Source organism: Saccoglossus kowalevskii, chromosome 6 (genome assembly GCF_978046115.1).
Source record: "Saccoglossus kowalevskii chromosome 6, keSacKowa6.1, whole genome shotgun sequence".
In the NCBI taxonomy this organism is placed as follows: Eukaryota; Metazoa; Hemichordata; class Enteropneusta; family Harrimaniidae; genus Saccoglossus; species Saccoglossus kowalevskii.
Genome location: NC_140646.1, coordinates 27,103,972 through 27,127,493, shown reverse-complemented (window position 1 = coordinate 27,127,493; position 23,522 = coordinate 27,103,972). Strand labels below are relative to the sequence as shown.

The following is a 23,522-nucleotide window of genomic DNA, read 5'->3' as shown; positions in this document are numbered from 1 at the left end:
AAAATGCATCAAAATCGCACATTTTCACCATTCCGGACCCGGATCTCAGTTATGCATGGACGGATTTTGTTCAAATTTGGTACATACATTAAACATAATAGGACCTTGATGCACGTCATTTTTTTTTTTGGATCGGGTTCGAAATGGCCGACTGGCGGCCATTTTGTTTTAAAGAATTCAGTTCTGGATCCGTATCTGAGACATGCTTGGATTGATCGAGTTCAAACTTCACACACACAAGGTACATCATGTCACAAATATGTATGTGCATTTGTTTCATGATCTCATTAACGATAGCCAAATGGGGGCCGCTTTAAGGCCGAAAATGCATTGAAATCGCACATTTTCACCATTCCGGACCCAGATCTCAGTTATGCATGGACGGATTTCATTCAAATTTGGTACATACATTAAACATAATAGGACCTTGATGCACGTCATTTTTTTTTTCGGATCAAGTTCGAAATAGCCGACTGGCGGCCATTTTGTTTTAAAGAATTCAGTTCTGGATCCGTATCCGAGACATGTCTGGATTGATCAAGTTCAAACTTCACACACACAAGGTACATCATGTCACAAATATGTATGTGCATTTGTTTCATGATCTCATTAACGATAGCCAAATGGGGGCCGCTTTAAGGCCGAAAATGCATTGAAATCGCACATTTTCACCATTCCGGACCCGTATCTCAGTTATGCATGGATGGATTTTGTTCAAATTTGGTACATACATTAAACATAATAGGACCTTGATGCACGTCTTTTTTTTTTTCGGATTAAGTTCGAAATGGCCGACTGGCGGCCAGTTGAATTCAGTTCTGGATCCGTATCCAAGACATGTCTGGATTGATCAAGTTCAAACTTCACACACACATGGTACATCATGTCACAAATAGATATGTGCATTTGTTTCATGATCTGCTTAACAATAGCCGAATGATGGCCATTTTAAGGCCGAAAATGCATCAAAATCACGTATTTTCACAATTCCAGAACCGGATCTCAGTCATGCATGGATGGATTTTGTTCAGATTTAGCACAATGTGTTGTACATATGCAGGTGCATTTCGGTCATGATCTGCTTTGAATGTATATGTCACTCAAATATGAACGGAACGGGGACGTGTCATTGACAATGACTTGTTCTTTTATAAATGAGGACAGTAGTTCAGAGAAAAATCAGCAGTAGAACGGACACTGCAAATAAAGGCGTAAGAAGAATGCCTTTCCCAACGTTTTCTCATTGATTCTAAAGGACGATGGCCCAATTCAATATGGACTCAAAGTGATGTACACAACGCGTGTAAAATAACACAATCCCTCCAGAAGGATAGAGGGACTGTGAAAATACAATACCAGGTGGGAGTTGCTTGACACGGTTGGTTGAAATAATCATCTCATTTGCATCAATTAATATTCATGAGATTGTAAAACTCTTCTTTTCAGTAAAATTGTGCCAAAATGCTTTCCGATAGCATACATGATAGTTCTAAATTGACTGATTCTATGTTAAGAGCTGAAAAAAACAATCTAAAAACTGTTGTCCAGATCGGACGGCGCCCTCTCGTGCTAATCCCCCTGGAAAATACACTGTTTGTTTACATGAAATTCGAACATGCGCTGCGCGACGACCACAGCCCTTTAAGGATTTCGTCCACTGATGTGACATTTTTGGATCGCCTGGAAACGCTTAAATATATTGCTATACGTATTACTGCATCTGCCAACAACACAACGCCCAACCATCGTAAATATGTTCATCAGATTGGAAAGAAAACTTTTACTAAAACTTTTCAAAAACAGCGCCAACTGAAACATATATCGCTAATACTAGTAGTATTGTCAAATGACAGTATTATGAAAGTATAGCGCAAGATTTTGGCATACTTTCACTTACGACGAGAGTCGGAAAGCTGGAAATAGTACTCGTAGTTGACTGTTCGAGATATGTGGGCGTGGCTACAACACAAGAAATATCTCAAATTTACTCGGATATGAATAATTATTTTCAACAAAGAATAACTGTCCATTTCAGTGGGACACAGATTTAAATTGGGAAACGTGTTGGTGGGCATTTTACAGGCACTTGAAAATCATGCATTTTAATTATCTAATTATTATTAGCCAATTTCTGATATTTCAGAAAATCAGATTTAAATTGAACTTGTGGTAGAAGTGCTACAAAATAAATTAGACTGTAAACCACAGATATAAAATCAAATCTGTAAGTATTAAAAATTTCAATTAGATTCACGCTGTGCATCTCAAATAGCAGAAAAATATAAGTCGCCAAATGTCTTATTTGAAAGACTAATCTTAAAATTTTGAATTAATTTGTAATATGGAAGTTTTTATTTTTTGATTTTTGAATTTTTAACATCACATGCAAGATTTTCCCTGTTTACCAATTCAAAGAAGAGTTTATTGCTATATGGGAATCGTAGAGTCATAACCATGGCAACGTATTTGGTGTTTGCTTGCGGTCAGCAAAACATAAAAAAAATTGCAGTGTGTAAATTTTGACCATTACAAAATTATGTTGATGAGTGGGACTGCACACAAACAAATCAGACTAATTCCTACAGTAACAGTGTGAGGGGAAAAATAATTTGCACAATTATGTGCAAAAATGTATTACAAGCGTTTTTTAGAAAACAGGGGAAACATCGGCAAAATGTGGCAAATTATTAATGAAGTTGTGAACAAAAATTGTAACATTATCAAAACTCCCCGGAAATTGAAAAGTCAATTACAAACAGGAATGTTAATTTTTGATCTGAAAAATAAAAATCATGCGAGATGTGTGCTAGATTATTTTGAACCAATTCAGCACTCGCACAGTACAAGATCTGTAGAAAACGCAAACTTTTTTGTAGAAAGGAAACGTTTAACTCAAAGTCAACACAGTGTAATTTATAGTAGTACCTTAGTCTGGAGCTCCAGTGTCATTAAAAAATATTACCTCTCGATACACATTTAAACAAGGTCTTAAACAGTATTTCTGTAGTAAATAACCCAGTATTGACTTATGTAACAATTGTCACTCTCTTGACTTTTATGACATTTTTTTGATCAGTTTTAAGTATTCTTATATACATTACCTTTGAATATTTGTAAGAATATTTCTGAGAATTTGACTAGTTTATAATTAGGGTAGGGACATGATGTTTTACTAGCTCTTTTTGAGCTATTTATCATGTTCCACACCATAATGACAAAGCATTATGTATTTAGCAAGTATCCTTTTGTATTTACTTTATGGTGAAATAAAATATACAATACAATTAGAGTGCTTCTCCATCACCCAGTATCTATTGCCCCCCCCCCCCCCCAATCAACACCCGTCTGGACAGTGCATGGCTACAAGAGTTCGTTGACCCGGAACAGCGCCTCCTATGCGTCGTAGTTGCACTTCCACACTGGGATGACAAGATGGCGGTCCACGAGTCAATGATATTGTAAGTTAACGTGTTAAAACCAAATTTACTCATTGCATGCGGATATATTATTGATCACTGATATCGTACTAATAGACTTAGTCTCGCTGAAACTGTACAGATCTGGTTGAGTCAAAAAACGTGTACATTTCGTGGAAATCTGCCAACAGGTTCCTGGGCAGGTGGCAGTATTATCCATCGAATGGATGTCAACATCAGGCCATATTGGTGTCCGTGATAAATTACCGTTCGATCATGAATGATAAATATTAATTATGCTATTTTTAATTGATACAATCCAACCTTACGAAATTTTAATTTTATTATTTTACTGACAAACAAACTGCAACACTCTGTGTGTATTTTAATATTAGTGTTTTTAATAATACGTGACTATACTATGATTTACAATATTTTTTCTACTACCCGCATACACATGTTACTATATTATTTTGGTAGACATATAACTGACGAGAAATTCTATATTGCGCCGAGGGACTCAGGCACTAAGGAATTATTGGTCATTGATAGAAACAGCACAGAGCTTACTCTAGAAGGTACTGTCAACCTCCCAAATTTTGTCAAGTGTTTTTCAATTCATTGTACCGTTACATCTGCCTCTTAACTCAGTACTGTATATATTCATTTTATTAATTTGAAAATATTTCTGACTTGGTTAATTTTTTTTTTCAGACATTTTTGTTTTTAGGTGTTTGTTTTAGTGGCCATGAGCCTTTATACCTAGCACTAGTCTTTTGATAAGTCTTCCTTCATTTTGAAAAATTTATAAACTGGGCTTATTTAAATTTGTCAGTGGTGGTAGTAATGTAGCAGTAATATCAGCAGATTTATCCCTATTTTTAGTTGATTGCTTGTTCACATTTCCTACAACTATACAACATTCCGTTTTTTTATTTTAATTTATCGGTACTTGTAAATAATTGATCTAGTGATTTCATTATGCTACACATGGCAAAATTTATAGTATATGAGATGCAGGTCCTCTAGGGTCCCTATTGAGCCACACCCCTTTGACCTCTGACCCATAACTTCTATCTAAGTTACTACAGTCTGTTAATGTTCATCCTCATTACATTCTACCATTCATCATAGAGGGATTCTATGTATGATATTTCATCTGAACCACGCTTGTATATTTTATTATAGGAAATCAAGGCCAGGCGCCAACTTATTCCATACGGAAAGCAATATGTGGAATTATGGGGATAATCCGCCTTGTTGGTGGTAAGTGTTGACGTGGAGAACTTGCCACTTTGTTCGTGTATCGTGATATAAAGCAAGCAAGCCCCTTTGTTAATTGAATAATGCAAATCATAGACAGTTAAATGATAATATAAGTCTGTTATTCATATTTTCTTAAATTATTTATATAGGACCTTACCTCATAGTAATAATGAAAAAAGTCAAGGTCGGAGAAATCGACAGCCAGACAATATGGAAGGTAGAGGAGACTGAAATGATTCCCTACAAACGATCAACTGGACACCTTACAGAGGACCAGGTAATAAATACAGTCAAACTTGTGTTAGTGACCACTTCTATTTAAAGACCACCTGCCTATAGTGACCATATTTCGGCAGTCTCAAGGCATAACACATGAGCAACCTGTGTATGAAAACCACCTGTCTTTTGAGACCACTCTTTTTGCAATCATTACACGATATGTAGATTTTTTTTTTATAGACCAAAGTAATAATTAGCATTCTGCTTGTAAAACAATTTTTTTAAGTCAAGAGTTATTTAATTTTAATCAGCTCAAATGTTTTATTTTTTATTTTATTTTTTTGTGTGCAACAGTACCATTTTATTGGAATGGATGAGTTGGTGATCCAAAAAAAAAAATTATTATCGAACTTCCATATAAATCTACTGAGAAAATGTAGTAGAATGGTGTTTCTTATTAAAGGGGTTTCTCAATTTGAAAATGGATGGGCTGGAGGATTGTGTGTAAAAAAATTATGATGCATAAGGAGCAAAAAAAACAATTGTATGTAAGGGAACTATGAATGCAAAATTTGTTATCAGGCATGTGAATAAATTATTTTTGAATAACAAATCTCTCTTGCCATGCCAGATTTCATATCAGTAAATAAATAAAGCTTCTATTATGCAGTCCAGTGATTAATTAATCCTCTGTTCATTCTGTGAAATTAAAAGTATGTTTTTTTAATTGTAAACCTTAAGAGTGAGTTGATTTCTAGCATTAGTTATTTTGAATTATTAGAAAATTATAGCTGCTGAATTTGATTTTAAATAGGCTAACAAACTCTGAACAAGTACTCCCTATATATGGGCCTTAAAATTAAATAAGCCATAATCTCAATTTCCATAAATGCGACTAAAATAATGTGAATCATTTTAAAAGAGACAGTGTCTATATTTAACTAATTGTAACACACCTAATTTTTGCCTTTGTATTTTCTATTATTTCTTTCTCATTACAAATTTAATATCGGTATGTGTGTATCATGTGTTGTTTTTACGAAATAAATAAAATAACTGAATGATAGACTTATAACTATATAGACTTGTTTTACAACTGTATCTTATCGAATCTATGATGTATTCAGTAATATTTAAAAAAAACAGCTGTGCTTAATAATATTCTTTTTTAACTTTTTTCCAGATCCAAGACAACAAAATATATGAATCCATGACTAAATTAGTGTTAGATTTACCTGGCTATTATTTTTCAACGACGTATGACCTCACTCATAGTTTAGCCAGGCTGCATAACACTAGTCCGGAATTTTTATCAATGTCTCTTCATGAAAGGGTAAGTTTACAAGGAAGAATTAAGTGATTTGCTAAATGTGTAAAATGAAGGATTAGTGTTCTCCCCCCAAGCGTTTTAAGCCTGCAGTTTTACCATGCTTAGCCACAGAAATTCCATGCTTGAACTTTTAAGAAGAAAGTAGATGTTATTGGTAATTATTATCCTAGAATTCTATATTTATAGAATCTATATTTATAGAATTCTATATTTATAGCTGACACTGTTAATTATGTGTTTGCCACTATATAGTACTAAATATACCAGAAAATAATTCTCTTATTGCGTTGTGACACTCTAAGTCTGTATTCAGGTATTGATATTTTTTCCCATTAATTGACAAGTCTATTGAAAAACTAATGTTGAATATCAAACCGTAACATAAACAAAATAATAAATATGTGTAAAAATACATGTTAAATGATGCAGTATAATGTTATGCAAGTATTGAAAAATACCACCGCAAGATTAGTATTTGGCCATAACAGTCTGTATCAAAAGTGTACCAACCTAACTTTGTCACTAGCAACTGTGGTGAAATTGTCCAGTTTCACAATTTCTGAGATTTCACTATGTGATTTTTACTGAGATTTTCGTGCTTTGCTGTACTTTTTCACCTAACTTATTATATTCATTATACTTGCAGGCAGACCAGAGATTTGTATGGAATGGCCATCTTTTACGAGAATTAGCAAATCAACCTGAACTTCACAGGTTTACGCTACCAGTAATGTTAGGTTGTATCCTTTAGTACATGTATAAAGTATTGTAATGTATTGGTTGACGGCGGGATAAAATAGTGCCATTATGATAGGAAGACTGTCACACAGCCCTGTCACTTAGTCCCAATGGAATATGGCAAAATGTACTACGTGTCAGTACTTACAATTTGCACATAAATGAAAGTAAATAAACTATGCATTATGAAATTTGATTATGCCACCTTTGGTTTGGTTCTCCTAAATTTACCCTTCTTTTTCTGTTTGGATAGTTTTGTTACGTCTTGTGGGTACACTTCCTGCAATTTGAATTTTTTCTACCTGAGTACAATAATACACTTGTACATTCTGCTCTCACTGAGCATTGGCGTTGCAGGTTGGCGTCCTTTCTACACCGATTTGACGCATATGGTGAAAAGTGTGCAGGGCGTTTGTTCAAAACTTTGAACGCTTCGAATTCAGTCGTCGGTTGGCGTGTATTTTACAAATATATTAAATCCTTTCAGGGGCCTGTTTACTAAATAATGATAAATGAAACTTAGAAATACTGTAAGGACAAACTGGCCCCAAAATTGCGCAAATTTGCAATAAGTTTACGCTGCTAATGTCTCGCTCAAAGACGTTCTATTTTCGAACCGTTTGAAACCAGAAATTACGCGAGTACTTTCGATCTTCAAACACAAATTTGATTATTGTTATTATGTGTTACCGGTAGTTTCTATTGTTTCAAAGATTTAATTATGTATGACATTAATATGTCACTCCCTAAACAAAATTTCACTAAAATATGCGATTAAAAAGCAAATTAAACTGTAAAAAGCAATATCAAGTTTCGTGTATAAACACTGGTGTAAAGAGGTGACGGAGCGCTATTTTAGCCAAAATCGGCTAGTAAGACGTCATATGACACGGGTCTGTGCTGGGACAGCGCTTCCTGTGACGACACAATGCTCACTGAGGGTATTCTATGCACCACAAGGTCCAGAAAAACGTCAGTAGTATGTCGGTTGTCAATGATAATCATCCTGGGTAGATCCATGGAAACAGCAGCCCACTTTTAATTAGCCAATTTGGTTACCAGACCAGAAACTATCCATGATTCAGTGTACACCATGAACATTGACTCAACTTATAAGATGTATGTAGAGTAAATACTTTCCTCAGCAATGCCTGCTCAGATGTTGGTATTCATTCTGCTGCAATCAATGGTAGAAGTTTTGATTATATATTGATGTCAAGACGGAGTTGTTTCCGTGCTGGTGTGCGTTATTACATGCGTGGTGTAGATAGTGAGGGCCATGCTGCAAACTACGTTGAAACCGAACAAATTGTGCAATATGAAGGGAACAAGTCATCCTTTGTGCAGGTAAAAAAAATTCAATTTCCAGGGAATATTGAAAAGAGATTTGTTTTTGTTCAAGGCAAACTGACCTGGTTCTTTTTATCCAGGAATTCAATGGATAAAAAGAACCAGGTCAGTTTGCCTTAAACAAAAACAATTTTCTTTTCAATATTCTTGTATTCAAACAATTTATTATGTTATGTTTTCAATTTTGCTTTCCATAATGTTCCATATATTCAATGAAATTTGTCAAGTTTTACTGCCTGAAATATATTAAACATTGAGTGATTTTACATTTTCTCCCTAGACCAGAGGATCTGTTCCGATGTTTTGGTCTCAAAGACCAAATTTAAAGTACAAACCTAAACCATTGTTGAGTAATACACAAAAACAGGTGAGAAGTTTATCATCTTGTAAATTATATCATTTTTAAAGTCAGAGTTTTCTTGTTCATTTAAAATCAAAAGCCGTTGTGAGATTGAAACCCGAGTACCGGGGGTAATACGTTGAAATAAATGTTAAACCTAGGGGTTCGTCACGATAACAACACACGCTAAAAACGCAAAGACTCATGGGTAGACACTTGTTTGTAAACAACGACGCGCTATGGTCATTCGTCGCATGCATAGGTGACGACTTCCTCGCTTTAAACATTTGTGTAGTCTATATGATGAGATACGAAGCTTGTTAAGATCTTCGAACTGCTGTAAAAGCATCACCTCAGAATAGAAAACATACAAAAACCATGCATATCACTGCTAGTGGGATTCAAAGTCATGCACCTTTGATTGAGGAGTTTCCTCACATTCTAGTTCACCAGCACAGTCCACTTGACTAGTAAGCTACTACCGTAAAATCTGTATTGGAAGCCGCACAGATTTTTTTTGAACAATTGAAAACCAAAAACTTGCCATTCCTCGTATGTTTAGATGCTCTAATAGAAGCCACAACGTCTCTGTTGCATTGTACAATTTTAATAGAAGGCGCAGTTTCAGTATTTGTTGTTTGGCATTGGTCTGAAATTTGCAATAATCCATATTCATAATTTTTTTTTCTAGTTGGATGGATTCCAGAGGCATTTTGACAGTCAGATTGTGAATTATGGTAAACAGGTTATTATAAACTTGGTGAGTTTCTTGTAAACAGTCATACACAGACGCCCCTTGTCTATTCATTGAGTATAGGAGATCAATAGTCTGTCAAAGTATCTACTGCCCTCTAGTGGTCCTACATCTAGCCATGTGGCATTCCACTTGCTATAAGTGACTCTACCTCTACCTTGCTATGATGTATATATAGTAATATCTTATCAGAGTCAGCTATTGACTGAATTTTATTGCTTGAATAAAACTAGGGAATGAGCATAGACTTTTTATTTCTTGAGATGATGATCACAGTGTGTGATGTGAATGGGTAATAAGACATTACTAGTTTTTATTGCTAGAAAATGACTCTGCTAGTACTTCATTAAAATCTGCTCTTTCTTTGTATAGTTGGATCATAAAGGTGCTGAAGACAAATTAGAGAAAGCTTTTGCAAGATATGTTTATGAAACCGGAAACAACTCTCTTAAGTAAGACATATGTTCTTTGTTATGGGTTTCATCCAACAGGTACACGGAAATCATAGAACACAGATACATGTTGTCTCTTAGTAATTCCAAACAGGATGGCTGTGGGATTTGAACAAGAGACAACATTCAATTAAATAGTGCCAACGTGGGTTGAATTATACTCTTGTATTTTACACATTGTGTTCACCAATTATTCAATTTACCAAATTAATGTTGTCGTATTTACTCTCCACTGTGTATTCTTAGTGTTTATATCTCAACATTCATATGATGTATTGTATTTTGCAGGTATGAAGCTTTTGATTTCCATTATGAATGTAGGCGAATGAGATGGGATAGACTGTCTATACTGATAGATAGGGTGTCTAAGACTCAGGATGATTTGGGGTAAGTCTGAGATGGGATAGACTGTCTATACTGATAGATAGGGTGTCTAAGACTCAGGATGATTTGGGGTAAGTCTGAGATGGGATAGACTGTCTATACTGATAGATAGGGTGTCTAAGACTCAGGATGATTTGGGGTAAGTCTGAGATGGGATAGACTGTCTATACTGATAGATAGGGTGTCTAAGACTCAGGATGATTTGGGGTAAGTCTGAGATGGGATAGACTGTCTATACTGATAGATAGGGTGTCTAAGACTCAGGATGATTTGGGGTAAGTCTGAGATGGGATAGACTGTCTATACTGATAGATAGGTTGTCTAAGACTCAGGATGATTTGGGGTAAGTCTGAGATGGGATAGACTGTCTATACTGATAGATAGGGTGTCTAAGACTCAGGATGATTTGGGGTAAGTCTGAGATGGGATAGACTGTCTATACTGATAGATAGGGTGTCTAAGACTCAGGATGATTTGGGGTAAGTCTGAGATGGGATAGACTGTCTATACAGATAGATAGGGTGTCTAAGACTCAGGATGATTTGGGGTAAGTATGAGATGCGATAGACTGTCTATACTGATAGATAGGGTGTCTAAGACTCAGGATGATTTGGGGTAAGTCTGAGATGGGATAGACTGTATATACAGATAGATAGGGTGTCTAAGACTCAGGATGATTTGGGATGAGTCTGAGATGGGATAGACTGTCTATACTGATAGATAGGGTGTCTAAGACTCAGGATGATTTGGGGTAAGTCTGAGATGGGATAGACTGTCTATACTGATAGATAGGGTGTCTAAGACTCAGGATGATTTGGGGTAAGTCTGAGATGGGATAGACTGTCTATACTGATAGATAGGGTGTCTAAGACTCAGGATGATTTGGGGTAAGTCTGAGATGGGATAGACTGTCTATACTGATAGATAGGGTGTCTAAGACTCAGGATGATTTGGGGTAAGTCTGAGATGGGATAGACTGTCTATACAGATAGATAGGGTGTCTAAGACTCAGGATGATTTGGGGTAAGTCTGAGATGGGATAGACTGTCTATACTGATAGATAGGGTGTCTAAGACTCGGGATGATTTGGGGTAAGTCTGAGATGGGATAGACTGTCTATACTGATAGATAGGGTGCCTAAGACTCAGGATGACTTGGGGTAAGTTTGAGATGGGATAGACTTAGACTGGCGCAGTCGAGGCGATTAATTTGTTTTTGTAGTTTAAATAAAATAAAAAATTTCGCGAAATGGAGGTGTTAGCTCGAAATACCCTGTAACTGCATAATCACCCGACTGGTTTATTCTGCATGGCCCTCTATCAACTCCGCAGGAACCCGTTGATTTTTCAACATGTAATTATGTTAATGAGTGTTCTAATTGACAACCATTTAAGCCAATCACAACGTCTCTTCAACTGACCTCTGACCGAGAAGATTTTTTTTTAATTCTACGACTAGTATGAGTTACTTTTTTACACACTGTGATGAATTAGAAACGACGACTACGACAAACTCAAATTTCAATGTGCCGCCATGTTGGGTCTGCAGTGTGACATTTACCATGTTGACCTCATTATGCACGTATTTCTGTGCCCACCTCATTATAATATGTGCTCATGAATATTTAATAGCAATGAATTTCCTACAGAATAAACCAGTCGAGGTGATTTCGCGCTAACACCTCCATTTCGCGATTTTTTTAAAATTTTATTTAAACTACAAAAACAAATTAATCGCCCCAACTGCGCCAGTCTACGAAAGACTGTCCATACTGATAGATAGGGTGTCTAAGACTCAGGATGATTTGGGGTAAGTCTGAGATGGGATAGACTGTCTATACTGATAGATAGGGTGTCTAAGACTCAGGATGATTTGGGGTAAGTCTGAGATGGGATAGACTGTCTATACTGATAGATAGGGTGTCTAAGACTCAGGATGATTTGGGGTAAGTCTGAGATGGGATAGACTGTCTATACTGATAGATAGGGTGTCTAAGACTCAGGATGATTTGGGGTAAGTCTGAGATGGGATAGACTGTCTATACAGATAGATAGGGTGTCTAAAACTCAGGATGATTTGGGGTAAGTCTGAGATGGGATAGACTGTCTATACAGATAGATAGGGTGTCTAAGACTCAGGATGATTTGGGGTAAGTCTGAGATGGGATAGACTGTCTATACTGATAGATAGGGTGTCTAAGACTCAGGATGATTTGGGGTAAGTCTGAGATGGGATAGACTGTCTATACTGATAGATAGGGTGTCTAAGACTCAGGATGATTTGGGGTAAATCTGAGATGGGATAGACTGTCTATACAGATAGATAGGGTGTCTAAAACTCAGGATGATTTGGGGTAAGTCTGAGATGGGATAGACTGTCTATACAGATAGATAGGGTGTCTAAGACTCAGGATGATTTGGGGTAAGTCTGAGATGGGATAGACTGTCTATACTGATAAATAGGGTGTCTAAGACTCAGGATGATTTGGGGTAAGTCTGAGATGGGATAGACTGTCTATACTGATAGATAGGGTGTCTAAGACTCAGGATGATTTGGGGTAAGTTTGAGATGGGATAGACTGTCTATACTGATAGATAGGGTGTCTAAGACTCAGGATGATTTGGGGTAAGTCTGAGATGGGATAGACTGTCTATACAGATAGATAGGGTGTCTAAGACTCAGGATGATTTGGGGTAAGTCTGAGATGGGATAGACTGTCTATACTGATAGATAGGGTGTCTAAGACTCAGGATGATTTGGGGTAAGTCTGAGATGGGATAGACTGTCTATACAGATAGATAGGGTGTCTAAGACTCATGATGATTTGGGGTAAGTCTGAGATGGGATAGACTGTCTATACTGATAGATAGGGTGTCTAAGACTCGGGATGATTTGGGGTAAGTCTGAGATGGGATAGACTGTCTATACTGATAAATAGGGTGTCTAAGACTCAGGATGATTTGGGGTAAGTCTGAGATGGGATATACTGTCTATACTGATAGATAGGGTGCCTAAGACTCAGGATGACTTGAGGTAAGTTTGAGATGGGATAGACTGTCTATACTGATAGATAGGGTGTCTAAGACTCAGGATGATTTGGGGTAAGTCTGAGATGGGATAGACTGTCTATACAGATAGATAGGGTGTCTAAAACTCAGGATGATTTGGGGTAAGTCTGAGATGGGATAGACTGTCTATACAGATAGATAGGGTGTCTAAGACTCAGGATGATTTGGGGTAAGTCTGAGATGGGATAGACTGTCTATACTGATAGATAGGGTGTCTAAGACTCAGGATGATTTGGGGTAAGTCTGAGATGGGATAGACTGTCTATACTGATAGATAGGGTGTCTAAGACTCAGGATGATTTGGGGTAAATCTGAGATGGGATAGACTGTCTATACAGATAGATAGGGTGTCTAAAACTCAGGATGATTTGGGGTAAGTCTGAGATGGGATAGACTGTCTATACAGATAGATAGGGTGTCTAAGACTCAGGATGATTTGGGGTAAGTCTGAGATGGGATAGACTGTCTATACTGATAGATAGGGTGTCTAAGACTCAGGATGATTTGGGGTAAGTTTGAGATGGGATAGACTGTCTATACTGATAGATAGGGTGTCTAAGACTCAGGATGATTTGGGGTAAGTCTGAGATGGGATAGACTGTCTATACAGATAGATAGGGTGTCTAAGACTCAGGATGATTTGGGGTAAGTCTGAGATGGGATAGACTGTCTATACTGATAGATAGGGTGTCTAAGACTCAGGATGATTTGGGGTAAGTCTGAGATGGGATAGACTGTCTATACAGATAGATAGGGTGTCTAAGACTCAGGATGATTTGGGGTAAGTCTGAGATGGGATAGACTGTCTATACTGATAGATAGGGTGTCTAAGACTCGGGATGATTTGGGGTAAGTCTGAGATGGGATAGACTGTCTATACTGATAAATAGGGTGTCTAAGACTCAGGATGATTTGGGGTAAGTCTGAGATGGGATAGACTGTCTATACAGATAGATAGGGTGTCTAAGACTCAGGATGATTTGGGGTAAGTCTGAGATGGGATAGACTGTCTATACTGATAGATAGGGTGTCTAAGACTCGGGATGATTTGGGGTAAGTCTGAGATGGGATAGACTGTCTATACAGATAGATAGGGTGTCTAAGACTCAGGATGATTTGGGGTAAGTCTGAGATGGGATAGACTGTCTATACTGATAGATAGGGTGTCTAAGACTCGGGATGATTTGGGGTAAGTCTGAGATGGGATAGACTGTCTATACTGATAAATAGGGTGTCTAAGACTCAGGATGATTTGGGGTAAGTCTGAGATGGGATATACTGTCTATACTGATAGATAGGGTGCCTAAGACTCAGGATGACTTGGGGTAAGTTTGAGATGGGATAGACTGTCTATACTGATAGATAGGGTGTCTAAGACTCAGGATGATTTCGGGTAAGTCTAAGAAGGAATAGAGACTATATTAAGACTGATCCAAGATGGAGGGTTGTATTTTTGAAGGTTTACTGTCTTATTATTTCAAATTAAACTTATTATAATAATTCTTAAGTTCAATTATATAATTCTAAATTGTACATGATTTATGTCTATTCAGGTATTTTATGTTGCGCCGTGATGGATTTTGTATAAGGCAACAGGAAGGGGTATTCCGTACAAATTGTATTGACTGCTTAGATAGGACAAATGTAGTTCAAAGTTTACTCGCAAGAAGAAGTTTACAACATCAATTAGAGGTAAGCTTGTCTTAATCGCTCTCAACTTCAGTGATACGGAGTATGATGCATCTATCCAATGAATAGTCTGCCCTCTAGTGGTGAGATGTTACTTCCTTCTTGTGAAGCAAAGAAATAAAATGCTATGTAGGAAATAACTTATGTTGCCTAACTTCTAATCATGTGTGATGGATAGCTTATGTTGCCTAACTTTTCAACATGTAGCAGATACCTTTTGTTACCTCTGCTGTCGACTTTGTGGAGCTTATCATATAAGTTATTGTTAGTCTCCGGTGTCTGTGTTAACTTTTTACTTTTTAGACTTCTTGAAAATTACAAGCTTGATTGCTTTAATACTGGTGTATATGTACCTCTGTAATTTTTGTAAAAAGTTATATTTTTGACTTCTTGATTGATTTGGTATTACACATATAGGTACTACAGGTGGACCTCTGACAGATTTGTTCATTTTGTGATGATATCATCAATTCTCTAATTGAAAAGTGCTGTGGGGATAGCCACAATCTATTTAGGGACGTCTGCGGTCGATTTAGGAATACCACTCAGTCACAACAATTAGTTAGTCATTCAAGAGTTTTATTTCGGACTCACCAAGAGACAACAAGATGGTGGAGCAACAGCAAGTGACAGATTGTAACAATAACAACATTTGAGCGGTAAACCATGCTATTGGCTGAATGCTATAACATTGTAGCTAAATGAAGCAATGATGTAATCGTAAAAGTTCTAACATAAACTAAAACATGTGTGGGTTCCAACGATAAGTGCATTGCTAGTGGTGGAGCTATCTCAGTCGAGGCTGCATGTTGCCTAACTTCTTCTCCTTTTTATTTTCCAGAAATTTGGTGTGCTCAATCCTGGACAAAATGTACATGACCAGGTGCATTTTGAATATATATTTAAAAATAGTAAGTGTATCTTTTTATATATTTTCCATTTTCAGTCTCTGCTTCTCCAGTTTTGAGTTTGTCATTGTCTGGAGTTCCTTGGCATCTTCTGATTCGATAGCATGGTATAAATCATCACTATATGCTTATCATCAATGTTTACTGCTCAGTATTGCTGTAAATTTGCTTTTCCAAAATACAATGAATCTGGGTGTCAATTGCCAGTTGAGTACAACAGATTAATCCTGATATTTTATTCTATTATAGCTTGGGCAGACAATGCTGATTATTTAGCTGTTCATTACTCCGGGACTGGTGCTCTTAAGACAGACTTTACAAGGTAGGGTATGACCTGCTTTCTAAGGTCCAGTAAATGGTCCAGTAGAATTGAAATTAACTTTACTGTCTTTTGTATTTACACATGTCTTGCTTGGTGACCTCACTAATTTGTGCACTGAAAAAGTCATCATTTGCACAACTTTATGCTTAAAGCATGATAGTCGTCGCGCTGCACATGTGCCACATTTGTGTTGATAAACATTGATTTTCCCACAACCCAATGCGCTCTTCAAATGGAAATCACAAGTATGAGGTTTGACCTGGGCGTGACTGGGTGACTCCTTTGATACCTTCCAATAACATGAAAATTACTTAATTAAAACTTGGAAACGTCTCAGTTCGTACTCGTTGATCTGCGCAACAGTCAAAGTCGCCATCTTTGTTTATATGAGACCCATATATCTTGCACATGCGCAGCGACGACTACCACGCTTTAATGTCATCATTTATGAAATTAATATTTGACTTGATCGACTTTCCTGGATAAATAGCAAAGTTGTCATATATGCTTTGAAGGAACACTGGTCCTTTGTCCCAGTGGAGTAGAGGACTGTTTAACAATGAGAAAAACATCTTGATTGAAAAATACTGATGCCTTGTCAGATCAAAGGTGAAGTCTTGTTTATCAACTTCTGTGGCAATGATTTTTTGAAAATGAACACTACCCCGGGGTAGATTTTGCCACTGCAGTTCACCCTAAAAAAGATCATTTAAACTTCTTTAGCCAATTTCAACAAATTATGCTAATTTGACCCTTAATTTAGACACTAGTACTGATTTGTGAGTTACAAAAGTCATACTTTTTGAGTATTTTTGTGGTATGCCAGTTCTGTATATTCTATAAAATAATTTGTTCATGTTAGTATCCGTGTAGTAACAGTATGTTTATCTAACATGTTTCATGTCTTTGTAGGACTGGTAAACGGACCAAGTGGGGATTACTGAAAGACGGCTACAATTCATCGATTAGATATTATAAAAATAATTTTTCAGATGGTTTTAGACAGGTTAGTCGCATGCACCTTTAATAGGTTTGGAGTCAGCTTTCAATCCCATGTCTGCATTTTTTAAAGTAGAATTCATGAATGAATTAAAAATATCTAGAATTTATTCATTTGCAATAAATTGTACTCAAACTCAATATAACAATAGTTGGAAGGATCACCAGCCTATTTTAGTGCATACCGGGTAGTGTCCATTTTGTCAATATTATCCTGTCAAATCTGTGTGTCTGTATGTATGTCCGTCTTTTCGACTGTTATCTCATGAACTTCTGGTCAGATTTCGATGAAACTCGGTACATAGATGCTCTGGGACAGTGTGTACATGTAACATGATTCCTAACAATCATTTTCTTGGCTGCATACGTTTTTTCAGTCTCGCCAGTGTCTGTCGCCTCCCATTTCATTCTTGAATTGTATTCTTTTCATTTTTAGGATGCAATCGATTTATTTCTTGGGAATTACATTGTGGAAGAGGGGGAGGGTTACATCGCACCATCGCCATTACAAAAACAAAAAGAAGCAAAATTCATTGCAGTAAGTAAATCTGTCATATTTATCTGAATACTTGTTTGGGAAAATTTTTCAGTTTATTACTCTAAAAATTTAATAACATTTATTTTGCTTTTTTTTTAATATATTCTTGGTCCTTTCTCACTTAATGTTTTGAGTTTGGAAAAAAACATCTTTATTTTTATAACAAACTTTCTCAATCAAATGTTACTATTTTTTTAATGTCAGTTATTTTTCATATATGTGTTACTATGACACATTGAGTAAAGCTTATACTGTATATATGTATACCATATTTACTATATTAGTAATATATGCACTTATGTAAATAACAGAGTTATGTCATTGGTCAAACTTAAAGCGCGGTGGTCGTCGCGCTGCACATGTGCGACATTTGTGTTGATAACATTGATTTTCCCACAATCCAGTGCGCTCTTCAAATGGAAATCACAAGTATGAGGTTTGACCTGGGCGCAACTTGCACTGAATACCGCCGGTGACTCCTTTGAAACTTTCCAATCACCTAAAAATACCTAATTAAAGCTTGGAAACGTGTCAGTTAGTACTCGTTGATCTGTGCAACGACCAAAGTCACCATCTTTGTTTATATGAGACCCATATATCTCGCGCATGCGTGGCGCGACGACTGCCGCTCTTTAATGATATGCACTAATTGATATTTTTAGTTTTTTGTGTGTACCTCTAACAGAGAAAATATGATATAATTGCTATCTTCTAATACTAGTGTGCCTCTCTTACATTAAGGGTTGCATAAAACTAATAAATATAGCATTGGCTCTAGTAAAGGTGCCATAAACCAAAAATTGTGGGGGGGGGCAAGCTTGGCCTGAGGGCATTCCCGAATGCACAACAAATCCTTCTTGGGGATGAAAATTTTACATGTTTAGTGAACTTCCTCTTTCTGGTAGCAAAAAAATATATTTACTTGGGTAGACATAAAAATTAAAAGCTAGAATTCATGGCATACAAAAGATATGTAAAGTATAAAGTATTTCATTGCTGTCTGATGGAATAGGTTGACTTCTCATAGCAAGAAATGGGGATATTTTATGAAAAATGTTACCCAGTCCACTTCACAATATGTAGATTAACTACAACTTGTAATTTACAAACCAAGTATGTAAGATGATAATTTCAGTGCAAACTCCAATAAAAGTTTATAAATACAAAAACAAAAATTGTATTTATTGTATACTGGATTATTAAAATACATTATTTAAAATCATAACACACCTAGAAATATGGTATTTGTTATAACATATGTAAATTTTCTTCCTGAAATGTTAACATTATGTATATACGGTATTTTCATTCACAGCTTCCAGTCATTGCATTAGTTGCTATCTCTATGTGTATAATATGCCTTCTTATACCAGCTGGTAAGAATATCTTTTATTACAAATATATAAAATAGATTTAGGAAATAGAATGAAATTTGAGTTATTTTAACTAAATTCAGTTCAATTAAATTGATTGTAATTTAATGTAATTGAATTAAATTTATCGCTTCACTTTTCATGATAGACCTATATTTTGATATCTCAAGAACCACTTAACTGATTTCAAAGAAACTAGTTGTATTGGTGCGCCATACTCCATTTACCTGATTAGTTTTGGTCCAGATGCCATGCAAATTGATTGTCATTAATTACAAAATTTTGGTTGTTTCGCAAAACAGATTTCTATGAATCCTATGTAAGTGCTTGAGGATAATCCACATAACTAAATAGTTCATTGTGGAAATTTGTGCATATTGAATATCTAATTTGCATATTTGTAATTGTAAATTTTTAGTTTAGCTGTTTTACAGGTATCTCAATCAGAACTGTGAATTTTTGTGGCAATAGTATATATAGATGTTGTGAGATAACCACAGACCTGATGAGTTTGGGGTTGAACTATGCATATTAATTTCCTCATTAGCATAATGATTACCCAATTTACAGATTTTTGTCCTGCATACAATGTATAATCAAATTTACTCCTTTTGTGTCTTAAGTTTTCTGTTATTATCATTGACTTAGATTGCTTTCACAATGTGCATCTCAAATTCTATATCAGCTGATAGCCTCCTTTTTCATTTCATGACTTCATTTTAAACTTTATGCTGTATCTTGAGTGTTTCGTTCGTTGATAACTTTATTTGCATTGTCTTTCATTTCTTGTAGCCGAGTTCTACCAGCAGGCAATGTATGTGTTGTTTTGGGCAGCGGCAACCATGGTTACTCTTGCAATTATTTATGCTAATGGGGTGGAATTTGTCGATAGACCGAAACTAACACAAGCCAAAGTCAAGAGTGATTAGATATATCCAGTAGCAACAGACGTTCGTTATTCAGTAGTGTATTTTAATAATCAGTGGTATGTTTTTGAAAGATGAATCTCTACAGTATTCAATTTCATCAACATTTCATCAAAAATTATTTGCTATTTCCAGTCTGAGCTAATAACCATTTGTCATTATTAAGTAAGAAGGTGTAAATAAATTAACGTTGTCAGAATGAATTTTATAGCATAATAATTAATACAGTGGTTTTATATACACTTTTAAATTTAAAGTAAGTTGATGCATAATGTGCATGAAATGCCCCTTCTCTCTTAGTTCCTTAGGAAAACTTCTAGGTAATTTAAATTTGTAAAAAAATTGTAAAATTGACGCAAAGGGTAGTAGAGATAGGTGAATTATTTAATACCATGACATGGTCCATGCTATGATAATTAATTTCTAATGTATACATAGTTTTATATACGGTTCATGTATAGTACTCAATTGTGAGTCAATGCAGTACTTAGCCCTGACTGCTTAGTCCAGAGACAACTGTGTACAGGTCACTTACATTGGATGCTTGGTCTTTAGGCACTGGCCTTATAGACGATAGAATAGTAGGTATAGATTATGTATTTGAGTCGCAGCTTAAAGTGAAGAAGCAATGCTGTCCTTAAAAGACACAGTTATATTCATTGCAGTTTTCACATGTGTAGTGTACTGACTGGTGTTCTTTTACTATTCAGCATACAACCAACAAGACTTGTTGGTGTTCTTGCAAGCGTGTGGACATGTACGCGACTAGTCTTATATATGTCAGCATATAATCAAAGAAACTTGTTGCAGTTGTCTCTATAATAATTATTCAGTACTATGGGTTATTCCATAATCACAATATGATAAATATCTCCCAATCAATATTTCAAATAACGTCGGAATGAAACAACAAAATTTGCATATCATGAATATTTATATTAATCAGTAGATTGTTTCCTCTGTTATACAAATTTTAGTAATATTATTATGTTTCATAATGATAAAGACCACAATAATAATTGTATACGGCCTTGTTTTTTTTTTGGCGAGAATGTCTAGATTAACCTGTGGTAAAAATACTTCTTTTTGGCAATATTGGACCTTTAAATTTCACTGAAGTTAGACAAGATTTTATGCTTAAATGTAATTTTATTGTGGATTCATAAATATGGTATGTTATGTATATTATTTAAAATAAAAAAAATTAATGTTTCAGTTACTGATTTTATTGAGCTTGTTTATAGCTTAAAATGTTAACCAACTGAAAAAAAATGCATTATAATTATTATTGTCTCTACGTAGTAGATTGTTATTGGTTTTCTTTGCCATAAGTGTTTTGTTTTCCCTCAATATGATATGGTGTTGTCTCCCATTGCCTTTCAACATCTATAGACCTATTTAGGTTTGTTGAAATCACAAAATAAATTAGAGAAAAAAACATGTAATGCCACTTTCATATGCAATTGCATGTAAAGACACAGTAATGTTATCTGTACAAATAATGTTATATCATTTTGATATTTTTCCCTACTGGGGGTAGTAATATGAATATACTCTCTGAGTTGCATTAATTTCACTCGTCATTCCAGAACAACCACAAACTTAAATTATTTTTTTTCTTGTAAAAAATAGTTACATGTCAGAGCAGATGCAGTGATCCATTCTAATTGCACCATTTATGGATTGATTGTGGTATATACCATTACCTCAATGATTGCCAGTATCAATTGTAGCTCCTTTATCCTGTATCACCAACTCTTGCATTTCTGAATTACAACAACTACTCATTGATCATGATTTCAAAGGTACTTTAAAGTCTAACATTTATTTGCTTTAGTCATGGGTTTTTTTTATTTGAAAGAGCACTTTACTAATTATAACACAATTATCTGCAAACAAGATGGTGGATTTGATTACTTACTCAAACATAATGTTAAATAACATCAAAACCTGCATTTTGTCTACTGAGAGAATTTTTCAACTTTTTTTTAAAATTAATTTTTATGTGCATACTATTTTTGTTTCACAATTAGGAACTTAATATTCATTTTTGAGTTCCAAATAGGCTCGTATAAAAAATAATGTACAGTTTTGATCTTTGAACTGTACATTAAATTTGCCTAATCTGTCAATTTTAACTACTAGTATGTCAGACATCTGTGACTGATTCTTTTAGTAAATTTGTTGACTGAGAATTGATCCTAGAGGTGATTTTGTTTTATTCACTTTTTGACCTCTTAGTCATAACGACACTTGAAGAGATTTTCAGTCCTCTTCCAATTTTGTATTCTGTTGTATTTAGCATGTATTTGTTAAGCCATGTACAACATCCTATCAATTTAGTTACAAAATTGACATAGAATATCTGGGAACTCTTGCAGCTGCCAAAAATATTTCACCACACAAAGAATCTTGCTTAAATTTTGACCAACCAGTCAATATCATACTGCTTCACTGTTACAAAAATCTAAGAAATGGAACCTATATTATAACTGGTGCATGTTGCAAATTAACGCTGTTGATGTGAAAGTCTGCAAATTCATATTTTTTTTTCAATTCCAAATTCTTCTATTAAGTAAATCAATGACTGGAGTATCATCATAAAACACTAAAATTTACGCATATTTTGTCAATAATGATGAATGTGACAATTCTCACATGCAGCATGTTGATGTGGGATGACTTTGCCGGTGTCATTAGCGCCAAACTTTCTGGTCGGTAATTTATGCAATTGACTTTTTTTACCCTTGGAAATTAACTTTTAGTTCTGTTTTACCTTTTTTCACATGATTTGTTGTATGTAAATGAGCAAGGAGTATTAACAGCAAAATGTAATTTTTTTGTGTACCGTATATTGCACACATGTTGTACATGTGAAATTGTTACTGCCTTTTGGTGAGAGTAGTTTCAAATAAACTATTGTATCTGTAGCTGACATTGAATGCTTCCAGAATAAATTTACTCTTTCAAGATACAGTATTTGTCATTTAAGTCCTGTCTGTGTGCGTGTGTGTGTGCTAGTCAACCATTTCGCATTCAAGTCCTGTCTATGTGTGCGTGTGTGTGTGCTAGTCAACCATTTCGCATTCAAGTCCTGTCTATGTGTGCGTGTGTGTGTGCTAGTCAACCATTTCGCATTCAAGTCCTGTCTATGTGTGTGTGTGCGTGTGCTAGTCAACCATTTCGCATTCAAGTCCTGTCTATGTGTGCGTGTGCGTGCGTGTGCTAGTCAACCATTTCGCATTCAAGTCCTGTCTATGTGTGCGTGTGTGTGTGCTAGTCAACCATTTCGCATTCAAGTCCTGTCTATGTGTGCGTGTGCGTGTGCTAGTCAACCATTTCGCATTCAAGTCCTGTCTATGTGTGTGTGTGCGTGTGCTAGTCAACCATTTCGCATTCAAGTCCTGTCTATGTGTGTGTGTGCGTGTGCTAGTCAACCATTTCGCATTC

At 35.6% G+C, this 23,522-nt stretch overlaps 1 protein-coding gene across 1 annotated transcript; it reads left to right on the top strand.

The window, feature by feature from the left end:
• Window positions 1–3,390: 3,390 nt before the first annotated feature.
• LOC100373844 (phosphatidylinositol-3-phosphatase SAC1-like) lies at window positions 3,391–23,046 on the top strand. The gene is made up of 18 exons (XM_085500283.1): window positions 3,391–3,458; window positions 3,897–3,994; window positions 4,605–4,682; window positions 4,832–4,959; window positions 6,085–6,234; window positions 6,878–6,971; window positions 8,129–8,316; window positions 8,600–8,686; window positions 9,351–9,419; window positions 9,786–9,865; window positions 10,154–10,252; window positions 14,871–15,009; window positions 15,848–15,917; window positions 16,164–16,236; window positions 17,149–17,242; window positions 17,672–17,773; window positions 19,089–19,149; window positions 19,939–23,046. The coding sequence occupies exons 1-18, from the start codon at window positions 3,433–3,435 to the stop codon at window positions 20,073–20,075; spliced, it is 1,773 nt and encodes a 590-aa protein (XP_085356409.1). The 5' UTR covers window positions 3,391–3,432; the 3' UTR covers window positions 20,076–23,046.
• The last annotated feature ends 476 nt before the right edge of the window (window positions 23,047–23,522 follow it).